We start from the raw sequence: 17,432 nt of genomic DNA, 5'->3' as shown, positions 1-17,432 counted from the left end.
GTTCATGAAGGCTATAATTTTCTGCAGCTCTTTCTCATCTTAGTGACCATCCTACATAGTCCACAAGTGTTTCTGTATCCATAAGTTTCAGGATAATAAAGTTTTATTTTTAATTCAGATGGAGTGAATGTGAAGGACTGGATAGCCTTATTAAAAGTAAAGCTAAAATAAAGGCTAATTAATACTCTGGCTTGAAGTGATAGTATGCGTGTATGTATGGTGGGCAACCTGGAACTAGACCATGTGGCAAATGAGGGTATCAGAGACTGAATAGCACAACTGTTTTTATTATTAATAAATTTTATTCCACTGTTATTTTTTTACTTCTTTTTAATGTGTGCATCATACTGGTTAATTAGTTGGAGACAAGAGCAAGATAAAGAATTCCTTGATAAGCAGTAGTCATCTCTTGATACTTTTCCTGGGGTGGTGGTTTTTCTTTCGTCAGATTTTTCAATGTAAATCTTGTAGGGCTAGTGTATAAGATGATGGTACAGTGGTGACTTTTAGCTTATTGACCTTTAAACCACTGGTCCTCCAGATGTTTTGGATTTCAACATCTAGAAGCCCCAACTAAAACTGTTGGCTAGGAGGTACAAAACAAATTAAGGATGCAAGTTCAAGAACAACTACTTTAGAATAATGGTTTTCCAACTTTGGCTCTTCAGATGCTTGGGACTTTATCTTCTTAGAATTCTTGACCACTGCCCATATTGGCTAGGATTTCCACAGGTTAAAGCCCAAAATGACTAAAGACTACAAACTGAGAAACTACAAACTGAGAAATGAAAAAATATATATTAGACTACTTTACAAGAAACCAAGGAATACTGGGACTTGCAAGATGGATGAGGGAGAAGTGTGTCAAGATGAGTCTTGCATACAACCAACAGAAACAGAAAGGGCTCCTGCCTTTTCGAAATGTATTGGCCAGAATAGTTTACTACCGGTATTTCATATTTTTAAACTATATGCTTTATGGGCAAGGCACTGATGGTGGCTTATGAACTATGAAATGGATGAAGTATGTAAGTACCTATACAAAGAACACAGGTTGAATCCTCTTGGATTCAACTTGATCCCTCTAGATATTTTATGGATTTAATCCAATTGTCTATAAAACTTTGTTTAGGTTTTTTATGTGAAACATACATTATTTTACTTGATTCAAATAGAGATGGTTACATAAAGTACAGTGATTAGAATGACTATAAAGCATTATGCAGTTTTTGCTTCTACAGCGTAAAGGTCAGAACGTTTTTGGGAATGAATAGGAATCTGCTGACGAATCTCCACAAGCTTCTTGAGGTCTGAGAAAAAGAGAAACATAAACAATCAGGATTAATCCTTTCCCCTATTTCATTGCTACATAAGCATATAGATATTATTAAATTTAAGTGAGGTAATTATACATGGTAATACAGAGGAGAAATAAGCCTTAATCTAGCAGATCCAATTATAAAAGAAAAATGGTAACATGTTTGGCAACCCATGTAATTCTGTTAAGCCTGCCTTGTATATATTGCTGTCCTGACCTTGTGAGATTGTCTGTTTATTCTTAGTTAATAGGAATGGAATTTAAAGTCTTGACAAAGAATGATTACACCAATATTAGCAAGGAATCTATGTCCAATAATGATAATCAGATGATGGAAATACAAAGTATGTTTTTGTTGACTTACCTATATCTGCATACACAAGAGTTTCTTCAGTGCCTGCTTTAGCTATCACCTCCCCCCTGAAAAAGAAAATATTACATGTGTACATATATTTGGTTAGATCTTGATCTACTGTCCTGTGAATAGAAGAACATCCATAAAACTGATGTAGCAGAACAAGAAACCTCTGCCAATTTCTCCACTTTTATTTCTCTCAAAGAGGAAATTGAAACAAATAATCGTGTGCGCACTCTTCCTCCAGTAGAACATTATGTTAACAGACATATTTGTCTTGAGTTCAGATATGACAGGCAATCTGAATACTGAAAAGGTGGTCAGTAGGGCTTATCTGGTTTCCAAGACTTGGGCAGGTTTCCTTATTTTTACAAGTACATTCATATTAAAAGGAAGGAGAGTCCCCTGTAGAAAACAGTTACATGCTTGTGTTCATTTCTTTTATACCCTGCCCTTTCCTATAAAGCTGAGGTCAGCAAACAATCATACCAAAAATATGGTTAAAATCACAAGTTCTTCCTACATAATGTAAAATGTCCAGTATCTTTTTACGCCCATCTAAGATAACCCCATCACTCCTCTCAGTGATGTTAATACACTAACATCCAACATCCAATCCTCAACATGGAAACAGCCTTGAATATCTAAAGATATTTTAATGTCATACCAATAAGACATTTAAGTTCATGCCACTGTTCTAGTTTGCAGTTATAAGAGTTACACTATCAAGCCTATTATAGTCCAGCATTCTGCTCATTCAGTGACTAGATTCCTAGGGAAAGCTCATGTGCAAGGCAATTTGTTTTATCCAGCAACCAATTTATCCAGCAACTAGATGCATATTGTTACTGGAGGAATATACAGCCATCATAACAGGCAATCACTTGCTGCCCATGAATTGGCCTTAATCTTCCTTTAAAGCCCTACAAATTGGTAGCCAGTGCTACATGCTGTGCAGGCAAGTTCCAAATCTTAATTTTGTCGAATATGAAGAAGTACTTTCTTCTGTCCATCCTAAATCCCTGCTGGATGACTAGGTTCCAAGTATCTGTCACCTCAGCTTGGCCAGCTTTACAGCCAATCGTTTTAAGCAAAAATGCAATACAAGTGTATCAATTATAAATTTACAAAGCACATCGCTGACCTTAGCTTTTCAGCTAAAGTACAACATGAACAAAATCAGTAATCTGGAAGAAGGACAATTGTTGCCTGAAGGGATTTCAAGAATCAGATATATCTGTTTTGCAAATAGCATTTTAGCACAAATGACGGCTCAATTGCAATGCACTGTACTCCGGAATAAAACTCTTTAACTATATGTGTGATTGGATGTCACTAAATTGTAGTAAGGTTTTGGTCTCTGAATTGAACCCTTAAAAAGCACATATGTAAGGATTCTAAAGCAATGTTTTCAAGTAATTCAGGTTTGGATTTCATCACAGTATTTTGGATCTGCTTTTCTGAATTCTTTTTAAAAATTCTCACACATCTTTTTTCTTTTATCATCATCATCATCATCATCATCATCATTTAATTACTTATTAATCGCCCTCCATCCAAGATGCTCTAGGCGTTTTAGAGCCATGCTATCACCCACTGTGTGAAAAACATTATTAAAAGTTCATAATGCAAATTGATTCTCTCCATGATGTACTAGTTCTATTGCCCCTGAAGCCAACAAATTTTTTGGCACAATTGGCAAAATATCTGCTGAAAAAACATGAAATGAAAGCTTCTGTGCATATGTATTAATTGGCATAGTTCTTTCCAAATATCTAGTGACTGAAAGAGAAATATAACATGATATTTAAATTTGTTGCCAACTTTTTAATTAAAAAGCCATATAACACGATCTTCAAAAGGAAGTGTGATCTTTAATATCATCCATGCATCATCCAGACAGAAGGACGTCCTTGGTGGCTGCTTAGCAACTTTGGAATATTTCTGGCAAATATTTCTGTTCTGTGGATACATGCCAGACAAGATCTTTTTGTTAACCTTTTGGCTTCCCTTCTTTTCAGAAAACCACATTGCCATTGTCAGTCTCATCATCTGTTGTCCTTATTTACTGAAGTTCCTCCATTTAATTCTACTTTCAACTAACTGAATGGGCAGGAGTGAAGAGAAATCATGTCCAGCTGGCAAGACAGGAAACCAAAGCGAGGAATCTATGGGCATAACCAGAAAGAAATTTGGACTCCTGCCTCATCAATGGTGCATGAGATATGACCTGTTAGTACATAAATTACTCCTCCAGCCAACCAAAAATAAACATCCACATTAAGCACCAATCCCTCTTTGAAGGGAAAAGATGGCAAAGCCTGGTTGCTACTATTCTGAAAATGAGAGCCTATTGGAAATAAAGGATAAAAAGGTGAGGCTTGTCTCTGACTGAAGGTATACAGGAAAAAATGACAGAGAGATGGAGCAAATATGGCACAGAAATGGGGAAAAGCTGTAACAGACACAGCACATTCAGCCAGTGAAAGAACTAAATAGGATTTTGTGGAGCTGTGAATAATTACATAGTTCAGGAGTTAATATGTGATCTAATTGTATATTAATGAATAATCTGTTCTTTTTTATAACTGGCAGTTCCTGTTGTTTTGATTGGGTCACACTTGCCACAGCACATCCACTGAACAAGACATCTAGTCCATATAGAGATACCTTGATGCCCAAATATATGATCCAGGAAGTGATCTTTAGGCGCAATAGGGCAAAGTGAGTAGCAACAGCCCAAATATTTGGAACTTTAAAGCTAGGCTGGAGGGGAAGGGACCTGTCTCACCCTCATTTTCAGGGATAAAGTATTTCAGATTTTGATCAATTACTTGAATATTTGAGTTCTATCTAGTTCTCCTATGTTATAGCATGAGTCTGTTTTCCTACTCACCAAGGATTTACCACCGTGCTGTGTCCCCAGGCTACATAGGATGCCTTTTCATCCCTAGCAGGAGATGCAGTTGCCACATAGACTTGGTTGTCGACGGCTCTAAACAAAAAGGAACAAATATTGCAACACAAAGTCCACTATACAATGGATAAGAAGCAAATATAGGTTAGGTTAAGAAAGGAGGAGAAAATGAGATGGGAACAACTGGTTCTCTAAACAAGGAGTTTTGTAACTCATGCTTCATGTAGCCCATAAACCAGGCCTAAAAACTGATTCCCTCACTTTGATTTTCTTCCTGTTACTTTGAAAATTGTACTGAAGTGCATTTGTCTGGGAAAAGAATATACACCTTTAATCAGATTCTGAAAAGTTAATCATGATCTTTAAAAGCAACACTAGTCCAAATGTTTCTGCATGGCACCTCCCATCAGCATTAGCCTGCATAGACAGTGGTGATGGAAAAAGGGAACTGCCATCGACAACATCTGAATGGCCAAACATTTCCCATCCTATTTCATGTCCTACTTTAATGTGCACTTTCCACCTTAACGTTTGCACACACAGCAACCACAGCCGTAGTTATATCCTTGGGTAAATATAGATAATGGATTGGTAACACAAGCTGCAGACAGAATTGTGAAGTTTAAATGTGGATTCATTATGCACAAATTGAGCTGATGCAGGTTTTATGAAGGAAAAACAATCAACTCAATAATTATGACAATGATTAGGAACTCAATGGAAAAATTATGACCTGATTATTCTGGCTCACAGGCCTAACCTATCCACTGCTGCTGTTGTTGTTTATTCATTCAGTCGTTTCCGACTCTTCGTGGCCTCATGGACCAGTCTACGCCAGACCTTCCTGTTGGCTTTCGCTGCCCCCAGTTCCTTCAAGGTCAAGCCAGTCCCTTCAAGGATACCGTCCATCTATCTTTCCCTTGGTTTGCCTCTCTTCCTTTTTCCTTCCATTTTCCCCAGCATCATGATCTTTTCCAAATTTTCCTATCTTCTCATGACGTGGCCAAAATACTTCATCTTTGCCTCTAATATCCTTCCCTACAGTGAGCAGCCGGGCATTATTTTCTGGAGGATGGACTGGTTGGATCTTCTTGCGGTCCAAGGCACACTCAAGAATTTCCTCCAACACCAAAGTTCAAAAGTGTCTGTCTTCCTTCGCTCAGCCTTCCTTATGGTCCAGCTCTCGCATCCATAGGTCACTATGGGGAATACCATTGCTTTAACTATGCAGACCTTTGTTGCCAGTGTGATGTTTCTGCTCTTCACTATTTTATAAAGGTTGGCCATTGCTCTTCTCCCAAGAAGTAAACATCTTCTGATATCCTGGCTGCAGTCTGCATCTGCAGTCATCTTCGCACCTAGAAATATAAAATCTGTCACTGCCTCCACATTTTCTCCCTCTATTGTACTGATGCTACTAGATTACAATTACCTAATATAGCTATGAATGTTTCTTTTTAATTACAAAACAAAATTTCTAAACTGCTATACAAAAGCAACAGCACCCAAAGTGATATAGACAAGTTTTTGGATGTAGGGTTATAGGAAAGGATAGGTTTCTTAGTTCCTACCGTCCTCTTTGGAGCAGTTCCCAGTGGGCTGGCCCAGTTGTCAAGTTAAAAGCCCCCGGATATACTAGAAGCTGGCAACCTGGTTCAGAAGGGAAGGTGCAATGATAGAGCAGGGTTCATACTATCAGAAGTCACAGAAAACATTAGCAGCAGATATATTTTCATAATAATTGGTGGAATGCTTTTATTCCTTCAGCTAAACTTCCCAGATAAACTCTCACCTCCTGTTTCAATATTTGATATATTGTATGCACAGTTTTATAAGAACCAGTTTCAAAGCTAAGCTAGATCTCTTTTACAAATAGGAATCAACAATACTATATAACACTTGTGGTGGTGAAATCTCCCATGCCAGATGGTTGAGCTAGTGTGATAGCACAGAATATTCCTTTGTTTGGAAGCCAAGCAATCAGCTGCTCTACTTTGCAAGGGAAAAAAAAGGTGTTAAATTGGCTGGGATTAAAACCTCACACAGAAATATAATACAGACAGAAGAATTTCTGAGATCTGGAGAAACAAACTGACAAGGAACCCAGAAGCCTAAAGGAAGTGTGCTAAACCATGTTAGAATTCTAAGTCCAAAAGCAAACAGCTCTCTTATTTTAGCTAATATGCTTGAGAAGGTCGTTGTTGTGTAACATTGATACAACTGAAAGGAGATGGGAGAGGAGTTTGAATTTGGATTTAAGGGCTCCCTCATTTATACCTCTTGTTATTCAAGCGCCAAGGCAAAATGGACAATGCAAAAAAAGGAGGAGCCTAAAGGAAAGGTAGGAGAATGAGCCTTGGAGGAAAGAAGAGACTCAGGAAACTTCATAGTCTGGAGAAGCAGCATGATAACAAGGCTGAAGGAAAGAGACTGGATTGCCAGAGAGGCAAGGGAAGGAAAACTAGAGATTATGATTTCAGTGTTAGTCCATATCGGTAAAAATTGTCATGGCAATAAACATAAGAAAATAGCAAATTAGGAAGACCCCACATTTAGAGGGACCATCCATAGCTATAATCAGTATATCTGTGGCAAAATACAGGATCATGCAGAAGAGCTCTGTTGCTCAGACATGTCCACCAAAACCAGTGGTTCTCAACTCCCAGAAATCCCAGCCAGTTTACCAGCTGTTAGGATTTCTGGGAGTTGAAGGCCAAAACATCTGGGGACCCTCAGGTTGAGAATCACTGACCTAAACTGAACCCTCCTGGCAATGCAGAGAGCAATTGCTTGAGAAGACTTCTCAAGGATCTCAATCAAATTAAAGCCAGAAGGGATATGTCAGTCTTTATGAGATAAATATGTACTCAAGAGAAGGAGCTCTCCTTTCCATGCATGATCTTTGAAAATAACTCTTAAATGGGTATGTATGGAAAAAAAAAACAGGTGCCCTAAAAGGATTTGCTTAATAAAGTTAAGATTTTTTTTTGATTAGGCAGGGAAGAGCTGTTTTGCCAGTCTGGAAAAAGAAATCTTACCAGTCATTTTGACCAGGCCTACTTGCACCCTGAATGTGTGTCTTTTCCTTGCTGCAGCTTTATGGTGGCAAGTTCAGAGCAAGGAAGAATAATGTACCCAAGCGCTGAACAAATATAAATACTTTAGGAAGATAAAAGATTTTCCATTATGAGGAAGCCCATGTGCATACCCTCCACTCCAAACATCAACCTAATCAGCTCACCTTTCTGTGTATAGATTTGGGCAAGCTCAGCAAAACGGATGTCATAGCAGATCCCAAGTCCTATTTTACAGTATGCTGCAACAAGAACATATGAGATATTTATTACAGGAAATTCTTACTACTAAAGACCTCTTTTAGAAATGCTAAAGGAGTGACTTCCTGATTTACAGGCATCCTCTCTAAATTACAGTGCAATCCAGAATAATAAAATGCATGGACTCATTACAAATGAATACAGGTGTACTAAAAATAAAATCAATAAAATTCCCATTAAACATATACTGTGAAAAAAGTTACCCACTCTCAACAGGCTAGCAGCACATCTTCCTCTTTGAACACAAGCTATAGCAATACACATTTGAGTAACTCATCTGACTGATTCAGCATCAAATCTGATTGGAAGCATATAAGCCATAGAATAATCAAAATATAGATATGAAACTGGTGCTATTTAATTTTTTGTAAGTAATTTGGTGTTAAGGGTAAACAATGAGTCAGCTGTCTTAAATAAAAAAAATTAATGAGTTGGTGACACCATAATAACTTAGAGTGGTTAAAACAAGACAAAAACTGGGAGGAGGTTTGAGAAGATATTATATACAGTTCTGGTCACTGCATTTCAACATGAATACCACAAGGCTAGAAAACATAGACAAAAGCCCTCCCACCCCCAAAAATTATCCGAAAGGTTGAACTAACTCTTTGATTAAGAAATATTTCAAGTTTTGAGTGATTTTAGTCAGATTAACAGTGAATAAATTAGGATGTGTATATTATTATGTATGTTACAAAAAAAACAGAGCAAATCCTTTCTTGCTGTCTCACAAGTATAGTACCCAGGACCATCTACTGAAAGTGAAGACAAGGGACGTAGTACTTCACTTAGCACATTGATTGTGAAATTAGTTGCCACAAGATACAGTGCCAAGTGAGTTCAAACTGTTGTTTTATATGCTATTGGTTTTACTCTTGTATTGTAAGTTTAGGCACTTTGTGTCACATGTAACCCGCCCCTAGTCCCTTTGCGGAAATGGAGGCAGGGTAAAAAAATTAAGTTATTATCATTATTATTATTATCTTTAAGAAAATTGACAGTTTTGTGAAGAATATGGCAACTAGCCACAACAGCTGTATAGTTCCCCAAATGTCAAAGTATATGTGTAATGGTTTCTGAGAAAAGAGCTGAAAGTGGCAGGGACTCTCAATGTTCTCCTTGAAGGTTTCCCATAATGCTGGCCAATAGAACCACAAAATGACGGATAAGCCAGGCTGTTCAGTCTGATTCAACACAGTCTTTTTTACATTTTGAAAAGCAGATGCAATTATCAGAACGAGAGGAGATGTCAGCCTAAACAAGGAGAAACAATACTTAAAAATTATTCCTGATCAAAGTTCTGCTAGATTGTTAACTGAATACATCCCAATGTTAACTGGTTCTCACTAAAATTCTAAAATTAATACTCTTTACTTACGAGTTTCAAACATAGAGAACTTGTCACCAGGACATAGCGTTTCCGATTCCTGAAAACGGATTTTCCCAGGAACATCGATGTCAAACAGGTGAATCTATTTTCAAATTTTTTAAAAGGCACCAATTGAAAATGGTTCAGCAGAAATTATATTAACATACTCTGGTTTCTCTTCAGATCGTATCAACTTAATATTCTCTTCTCACATTGATAGGTTTACTAGACGATCATCACATAATAATAGCCATTCTTTTTTAAAAAATGAAGCTATTGTCATGGATTAAGTAATCAGACATGAGAATATTTATACATAGATGGTGTTCATTATTTCTGTCTATACACTCCTTCCACTGCTGGAAAGGTTCTCAGGGCCCCAGATATAGCAAGAGCAGCAAAAAAGATAAGTCCTGCATCCTGGCTTAAGTTTGAAAGAAACTTGATGGAAAAGGAAATAAGGAACTAAAAGGATTACAAAACAAGCACACATTCTTAAAATTATGCTGTTTGTATAATGATTGGATTCAATGTAGCTATAAAACAGCTGGATGATGTTAAACTCCTTGTCACAACTCACTAAAAAGCAACAGCTAAAAAAAAAAAGATTTATCCCCAGAACTAATAAAAAGGCCCTATATGGCTCCATTTACCAAAAAAAATGAGATAGTTCAATAACAAAATATTTCCCCTACATTATGCAATGCTAAACTTCTAAGTGAAACGTGTATTTACTATGCATAAGTGAATATTATATATCATTTATGTATGGGTTCAGATTGTCAAATTTTGATTTAATAAAGCAGTGTTAGGCAACTTTCCTGGTTCTCCTTATGCGCTTGTGACAAAACAAGCTAGGAAGCCACCATTAATTTTAGTTCTAGTTATGTCTGAACCAGTAGACATGATTCATATTTTTAAGCAAACCAGAATATAATATCATGATCCAATTCATAACAGTTGCCTTCCAGATTCCAGTTACTTTACCAGTAATCATCATCCACAGCTACTGATTCAGATCTAAGGGAGAAGCAAAGGGAAGCATGTGTTTGTACGAGGGCTATCCACAAAGTAGGTTACATTTTGGAATTAAAAATGAACAAAGTATAGGAGAAACCTGCTTGCCCTGTTACTTCCTGAGATGTACTGGGCAGATGATCACTCTTGATGTAATATGTCAAGATATATATGAGGGTTATCCACAAAGTATGTTACGTTTTGGAATTAAAAATGAACAAAGTATAGGAGAAAACATTTACCATATGCAGTTGAAAGCCACACCCAAATACCACATCTCACGTAGTCGCCATTTAAATCTAGGCACTTACCATAGTGATGAATGAGCTTTGCAAATCCTTCCCCACTAAATTCTGCCGCTTGCACCCTCAACCACTTGTTTCCAACAATAGGGGCATGGCTGGCAATGCAGCATTTTGGCGACACTACGCAGCTGTGGGAAGGGGTGACTGGTTGAGAGTATTTGGGTGTAGCTTTCAACTGCATATGGTAAATGTTTTCTCCTACACTTTGTTCATTTTTAATTCCAAAACGTAACCTACTTTGTGGATAACCCTCATATATATCTTGACATATTACATCAAGAGTGATCATCTGCCCAGTACATCTCAGGAAGTAACAGGGCAAGCAGGTTATGCTTAGCTATTATCAATGACCTCGAGTTGCCTTGCTTTTTTTTTTTTTGTATATTTTATGTTTTGTAGAAGGGTTATTCAATACAGGATCAATGTGGAGCACACTGTGTTGCACTCTAGCTCACAGATTATAGCATAGGAAGTGAGGAATAATCGTCAATGTATGGACCTAGATGTCTCAAATACAGATCTGAATGTAGAAGTGGACATGAGCAAAATTTTGCTAGGGTACACAGGGATTTGGCAAGTTAATATTAAATTATTTGTTTATTTACTGCATTTATATCCTATCCTTCTCATCCCGAAGGGGACTCAGGGCGACTAACAAAAAAGGCACAATTTGATGCTACATATACATACATAGGGTAAAAAACAACATATATACATTGAAATAAATAATTAAAACATCATTATCTTAAAACCAATTACTTAAAAACCATGCAGTCCAAAGGCATATTCCAGGAGCCATTCTAATCATAAATTGCACTGTCCCATAGTTACTTATTGCATTGAAGATTATTACTTTTAGTTGTGTAGCTAACCTCTGCTCTCCCTAGGAACAAAGTGCAGGATGCCAACGTAACAAGTAAATAATTATACAATGCCAAAAAAGTTACTAAATATATGGCCATGATGGGTGTTAAATGAAATATAAATAATTATATTAAATAGTGTACTGGGCTGGTTTAAATCTTCACTGAGGCACAACAATTACTAGCTGACACCGTGCCAAGCTGCCGCTCTGTTGAACAGGCTCGTAAGGTGGTTGTGAGGAGGACATTTAAATGGGGAAAGCCAAACAGACCACCAAAAGCTAACTAGAGGAAAAGTGACTTATATGTATATATATAAATCAAAAAATAAGTTCTTTATAATGAAGCAAGTAATCCAGCCATGAATGGCAACTGTTGCCACGTTTCTTCAATATGTTTAACGTGATCCTAAGATGAAGCTATTACAGGGTTTTCTTGGCAGAATTTGTTCAGAGGGGGCTTGCCTTTGCCTACTTCAAAGGCAGAAAGTGTGTGATTTGATGAAGGCCATCAAGTAGGTTTCTATGGCTGAGTGGAGATTTGAACCCTGGTCTTCAGTCATAGTCTAAAGCTCAAATCACTACATTATATTGTCTCCATGAATGAAAAGGAAATCCATAAAAACGAGTTTACCTTTCTGTGTTTGGCCAGCATAGTGCCATCTGGTCCAAAAACTGTGCAAGTGTTATACAGTTTCCCATTCTCCTCTTCCGGAATTGAACCTTTCATTAAAGATGGGGGGAAAACTTGTTATTATTTAGCCCTGGCAGTTCGAAAACATGCAAATGTGAGTAGACCAATAGGTACCACTCTGGCGGGAAGGTAACAACGTTCCATGCAGTCATGCTAGCCACATGACCTTGGAGGTGTCTATGGACAAAACCGGCTCTTCGGCTTAGAAATGAAGATGAGCCCAAACCCCTAGAGTTGGACACGACTAGACTTAATGTCAGGGGAAAGCTTTTACCTTTACTAAGGGACAATGTAAGAAACCAGGATACATGTGAGCTTACCTCCAATGAGAAAGATGCCACATTCCTTTGCAACTTCTGAGAGCTTTTGTGTGGATTCTCCAGGAATTTTCTCTGCATATTCTGAAAAATATTTTGTGCCATAGGGGGAATTGAAACATTCCTGGAGTTGGAAACAAAACAAGAATTGTCCAGGTAGCATGTCCAAAGGATTCAAAAACTTTTAAGAAACATAAGAGAAGATGGCAGGCATAAAACTGTTTAATATTTATTCTATAGCTTTAACAAAAGTTGTTGAATGAACCACAATATAACAGCTAGAGATCTGCAAAGAAAAAAAAAGAAAAAATAGCCTTTGTTATTAGTGCCATTCTGCCAGCATAAAGTGTCTAGAGCAGGCATGGGCAAATTTGGGCCCTCCGGGTGTTTTGGACTTCAACTCCCACCATTCCTAACAGCAGGTAGGCTGTTAGGAACTGTGGGAGTTGAAGTCCAAAATACCTGGAGGACTGAAGTTTGCCTATGCCTGCTCTAGAGCTTGCTGAAAAACTTTTATTTTGATCCTTATGTAACTATTAAACTCAATACTTTAGCTCTGACTTCATCTGGATAGGGTTTGGTTGTGCTGGTTGCTTAAGCAGTAGCCCACTAAGGGCAAGGAGCTTGTACTGGATCCAAGACTCGACCAAATAACAATTTTTTCAAAATCTGAGATACAATTCTGAATTGAGTTCTGGTTTCAACTTTTCTTTCATGTTTTGGTGCTTTTGGTAATCCATGAGAAAGTTCCAAGAGTCAAAAATCGGACCTTGGACCCACCAGTTGCCCAATTCTGAATTAAAACAATGGACACAAAGATAATAAATGTAGGAATTGTGTACGTATATCTAATTTAGGTGATTCAGAAAAGGAAGGACGAAGGTTACCTTCATCGTCTGAATGCTGCATTATAAAAATTAAAGCCATATCTAACATCAGAAGTCCTGTTTTCAGGATGAAAGGCACTTCCCCTACTTACAGCTGTTTTTTTTAAAGAACTTTGGACTATTGAGTCACATAGAAAGTAGCAAAAGGTTAATGACCAACTCAAAGCAGAAGATTTTTGCAGCAAAAATAACAGAGCATAACTGGGGGAAAGACAATGTGCAGTTGTGAGTATAAAGCAACAAATTATAGTGTTTTAAAAGAGTGCTGGTGACTCATCAAATTACTATTGCCAGTTTTGTTCATGTCAGGAGCGACTTGAGAAACTGCAAGTTGCTTCTGGTGTGAGAAAATTGGCCGTCTGCAAGGACATTGCCCAGGGGACGCCTGCATGTTTTACCATCCTGTGGGAGGCTTCTCTCATATCCCCGCATGGGAAGCTTGAACTGACAGGTGGGAGCTCACCCCGCTCACCGGATTTGAACTGCCGATCTTTCAGTCAGCAATCCTGCAGGCGCAACGGTTTAACCCATTGCGTCACTGGGGCTCCGCCATGACTATTGCCATGATTCCATAGCATTAAGCCATGGCAGTTAAAGTAGTGTCAAGTGGCATCAATTGTGCAGTGTAGATGCACCCCTAGTCATGCCAGGGCAAAAGCGTGAAACAGTGAAGTTACGGCTAGAAAAGCAGCACAAACATTTAATAGCTTTGTAAAGGAACAGGTAGAGAAAATGTCACCAAAACTCACTGGCAGGACCACAAGCTTTGCTCCTTGTTGTGCCGCAGTCCTTACAAACCCACAGGCCCGGCTCACGTTCTCTGTTTTCACAGCAGACACTTGAAGCTGGATGAGGGCGAGACGGAAATCTAAATCAAAAACATTCAAAATATCAGGTAGTGAAAGAGAGCACCCCAAAATGATTGAAATCTTTAAATCTCTCTTTTTCTCTCAGTACTGTATTTGCATTGCTCCAAATGCTGCTCAGATAACTCTCATTTAAATAAGTGTCATTTGAATGTAGAGACCTGCTGAAAAGAAGATCAAGCTTTTGGCCAGTAAAGTAATGCATTGCGAGAAATAAATAGGGAATATGTGCAACTGACAATTGGAATGGCTCTGGTCTACGATTTTGGATCATGTGATTTTAATGTTTATATTAGGTCAGTGTTTCTCAAACTGAAGGTTGCGAGGGAGTGTCAGAGGGGTCCCCTCTGACAAGTGACAAAATAATTTTCCCCCAACCCCACCAGTATTCAAATTTGGATAGATCAGGTATTTGTGCCAAATTAGGTCCAGATCCATAGTTGTTTGGGTTCAGTGCTCTCTGGAGGTAGATGAACTACATCTCCCCTAAACCACTGTCAATTTCTCCCAAATCCCTCCAGCATTTTCTGTTGGTCACGGGGGTTCTGTGTGGGAAGCTTGGCCCAATTCTATCATTGATGGGTTCAAGGGGCTCTTTAATTGTAGGTGAACTATAAATCCCAGCAACTACAATTCCCAAATGTCAAGGTCTATTTTCCCCAAACTCCACCAGTGTTCAAATTTGGGCATATTGAGTATTTATGCCAAGTTTGGTCCAGATCCATCATTGTTTGAGTCCACAGTGCTCGTCGTATGTAGGTGAACTACAACTCACAAACCCAAGGTCAATGCTCACCAAACCCTTCCAGTATTTTCCGTTGGTCATGGGAGTTCTGTGTGCCAAGTTTGGTTCAATTCCATCGTTGGTGGAGTTCAGAATACTCTCTGATTGTGGGTGACCTATAAATCCCAGCAACTACAACTCCCAAATGGCAAAATCAATCCTCTCCAACCCCACCAGTATTCAAATTTGGGTGTATCGGGTATTTCTGCCAAATTTGGTACTGTGAATGAATACATCCTGCATATCAGATATCTAAATTACAATTCATAACAGTAGCAAAATGACGGTTATGAAGTAGCAACGAAAATAATTTTATGATTAGGGGTCACCACAACATGAGAGAGTGTATTAAGGAGTCATGGCATTAGGAAGGTTGAGAACCACTGTATTAGGTGTTTTTCATTCTATGTTTTCATGTCTAAATGCTGATTATATCTTACATTTAATGGTCTTATTGATTTTAATACATAGTTATATGTTTCTTGTTTAGATTCTATGATTTGGTTTTATATGTATCCTCAGAGGTTGTGAGGTTTGTTGGAAACTAGTTTATATAAGGGTAAAGGTTTCCCCTGACGTTAAGTCCAGTCGTGACCAACTCTAGGGGTTGGTGCTCATCTCTATTTCTAAGTAGTAAATGTTCCTTTACTACTCCCCCCAACATTTATCCTCTAGACTGTTCTGATGTCCCTATCTGACGTCCCTGTCCCCCGAGGTTTTTATTCTAATCCCTTTCTCACCCAGAGTTTTAATTTAGTGTTCATGTGGCCCGCCCTTGTTATACTGCTGTTTTGATCTTATGTTGTACTGTTTATTTTATTTATTGTATTATTTAATTGTATTATGATATGGTTATATTGTATTGTCCTGGGCATGGCCCCATGTAAGCCGCCCCGAGTCCCCGTTGGGGAGATGGTGGCGGGGTATAAATAAAGTTTTATTATTATTATTTATTAAGCCAAAGAGCCGGCGTTGTCCGTAGACACCTCCATGATTATGTGGCCAGCATCACTGCATAAAACGCCGTTACCTTCCTGCCGGAGTGGTACCTATTGGTCTACTCACATCTGCATGTTCGAAAACATGCTAGGTTGGCAGAAGCTGGAGCTAACAGCGGGCGCTCACTCCGCTCCCCGGATTTGAACCTGGGACCTTTTGGTCCGCAAGTTCAGCAGCTCAGCGCTTTAACACACTGAGCCACCGGAGGCTCCGGGGTTTATATATCTATGGAATAATGTCCAGGATGGGAGAAAGAGCCCTTGTCTGTTGGAAGCAAGTGGGAATTTTGCAATGAAACCATGAAAATGAACAAAATCTGGCTACCCGTATTAAAAATACTGGCAAATAAAGAACACTCAGAAGACAGGGGAATTCCAGCTCATTTTATGTTTTTATTGCTGTGTTTTTCATGTGTTTTCTAATGATTGTGATTTTTAATGCCTTTTAAATTTATTTGTGTGTTTTTGTATTTGATATTACTGTATGCTGCATACTGTATGCTGGTTTTATATCTGTAAGCCGCCCCGAGTCCCTCTGGGGAGATGGTGGCGGGGTACAAAAATAAAATTATTATTATTACATTATTATTATTTCAGACAGGAAACAATCAGTTAACACCTCCCAACAAGGGATTCCCCCAGGCAGAAAGCAGCCAGGCTTTGAAGCTGCAAGGCTATTTCAGTGCTAATCAAGGTGGCCAATTGCAACATTCACACTTGCCTCCAACAGACAAGAGTCCTTTCTCCCACCCTAGACATTATTCCATAGATATATAAACCCCATTTGTCTAGTTTCCAACAGACCTCACAACCTCTGAGGATACCTGACATACCAGTAGATTTGGGCGAAACGTCAGGAGAGAATGCTTCTGTGAGCCTCGAAAACTCACAGCAACCCAATTAGTAACGCTTCCTATAAGGCACCCAATCAAGGTGCACCTACACTGTAGAATCAATGCGGTTTAACACCACTTGCGGAACCTTCTCTGCCAAGAAAACCTCGGAAACAGAGACCGCAACGTGCCCCACTGCTTAGGCAGCATCCCGGATCCAAAACAATGGGGAAACGCTATGGCTGTGCCAACAGGAAGAGATCCCTGTTTAGCTTCTCCTCCAAAGCGTTCCTTTACAAAAAGAAAGGCATCAAATCAAATGCACTCACTGGCCATGGCTCCTCTCGCCAGCTGCATGAGAACTACTGAGTCTTGCTGCTCGACCCTGGGGGGGAAAAGACTTGGAGAGGAAAAGAAACGCATGCGTAATAGACGCAAAGGGCTGCTGGGAAATGTAGTTTTTCTAGTCACCTAGTATTCACAGTCCCCCCCCCCCCCCTTTGGTAGTAAATGCGTGTCTCCTGCCCAGATACTCCACTTAGGCAAAAAAAAATGGAATGCAAAGATACAGAATG

The 17,432-nt window shown here is 38.7% G+C and overlaps 1 protein-coding gene across 2 annotated transcripts; it reads right to left on the bottom strand.

The window, feature by feature from the left end:
• Positions 1 to 267: 267 nt before the first annotated feature.
• On the bottom strand, positions 268 to 17,334 carry nit2 (nitrilase family member 2). Of its 2 annotated transcripts, XM_003219183.4 has the most exons (10): positions 17,187 to 17,334; positions 14,126 to 14,244; positions 12,493 to 12,613; positions 12,113 to 12,201; positions 9,304 to 9,397; positions 7,832 to 7,906; positions 6,162 to 6,240; positions 4,570 to 4,668; positions 1,683 to 1,738; positions 268 to 1,310 (listed from the first exon to the last, which is right to left on the bottom strand). In XM_003219183.4, the coding sequence occupies exons 1-10, from the start codon at positions 17,278 to 17,280 to the stop codon at positions 1,219 to 1,221; spliced, it is 918 nt and encodes a 305-aa protein (XP_003219231.2). In that variant the 5' UTR covers positions 17,281 to 17,334; the 3' UTR covers positions 268 to 1,218. The 2 variants fall into 2 exon arrangements, with proteins under 2 accessions (XP_003219231.2, XP_062830876.1); XM_062974806.1 differs by lacking the exons at positions 268 to 1,310; positions 1,683 to 1,738 and adding an exon at positions 5,824 to 5,948.
• Between the last annotated feature and the right edge of the window lie 98 nt (positions 17,335 to 17,432).

Source organism: Anolis carolinensis, chromosome 3, assembly GCF_035594765.1.
Source record: "Anolis carolinensis isolate JA03-04 chromosome 3, rAnoCar3.1.pri, whole genome shotgun sequence".
In the NCBI taxonomy this organism is placed as follows: domain Eukaryota; kingdom Metazoa; phylum Chordata; class Lepidosauria; order Squamata; family Dactyloidae; genus Anolis; species Anolis carolinensis.
This window is presented reverse-complemented; position numbering and strand designations above follow the sequence as displayed.

What these genes read in the sequence shown, in the direction of transcription:
- nit2 (XM_003219183.4), bottom strand. Translation starts at nt 17,280, where the DNA reads ATGCGTTTCTTTTCCTCTCCAAGTCTTTTCCCCCCCAGGGTCGAGCAG. An exon ending in TGGCATCTTTCTCATTGGAG is followed by an intron (nt 12,202 to 12,492) that starts GTAAGCTCACAT and finishes CTTTAATGAAAG; the next exon opens with GTTCAATTCCGGAAGAGGAG. An exon ending in GTTCTCTATGTTTGAAACTC is followed by an intron (nt 7,907 to 9,303) that starts GTAAGTAAAGAG and finishes TTCTTGTTGCAG; the next exon opens with CATACTGTAAAATAGGACTT.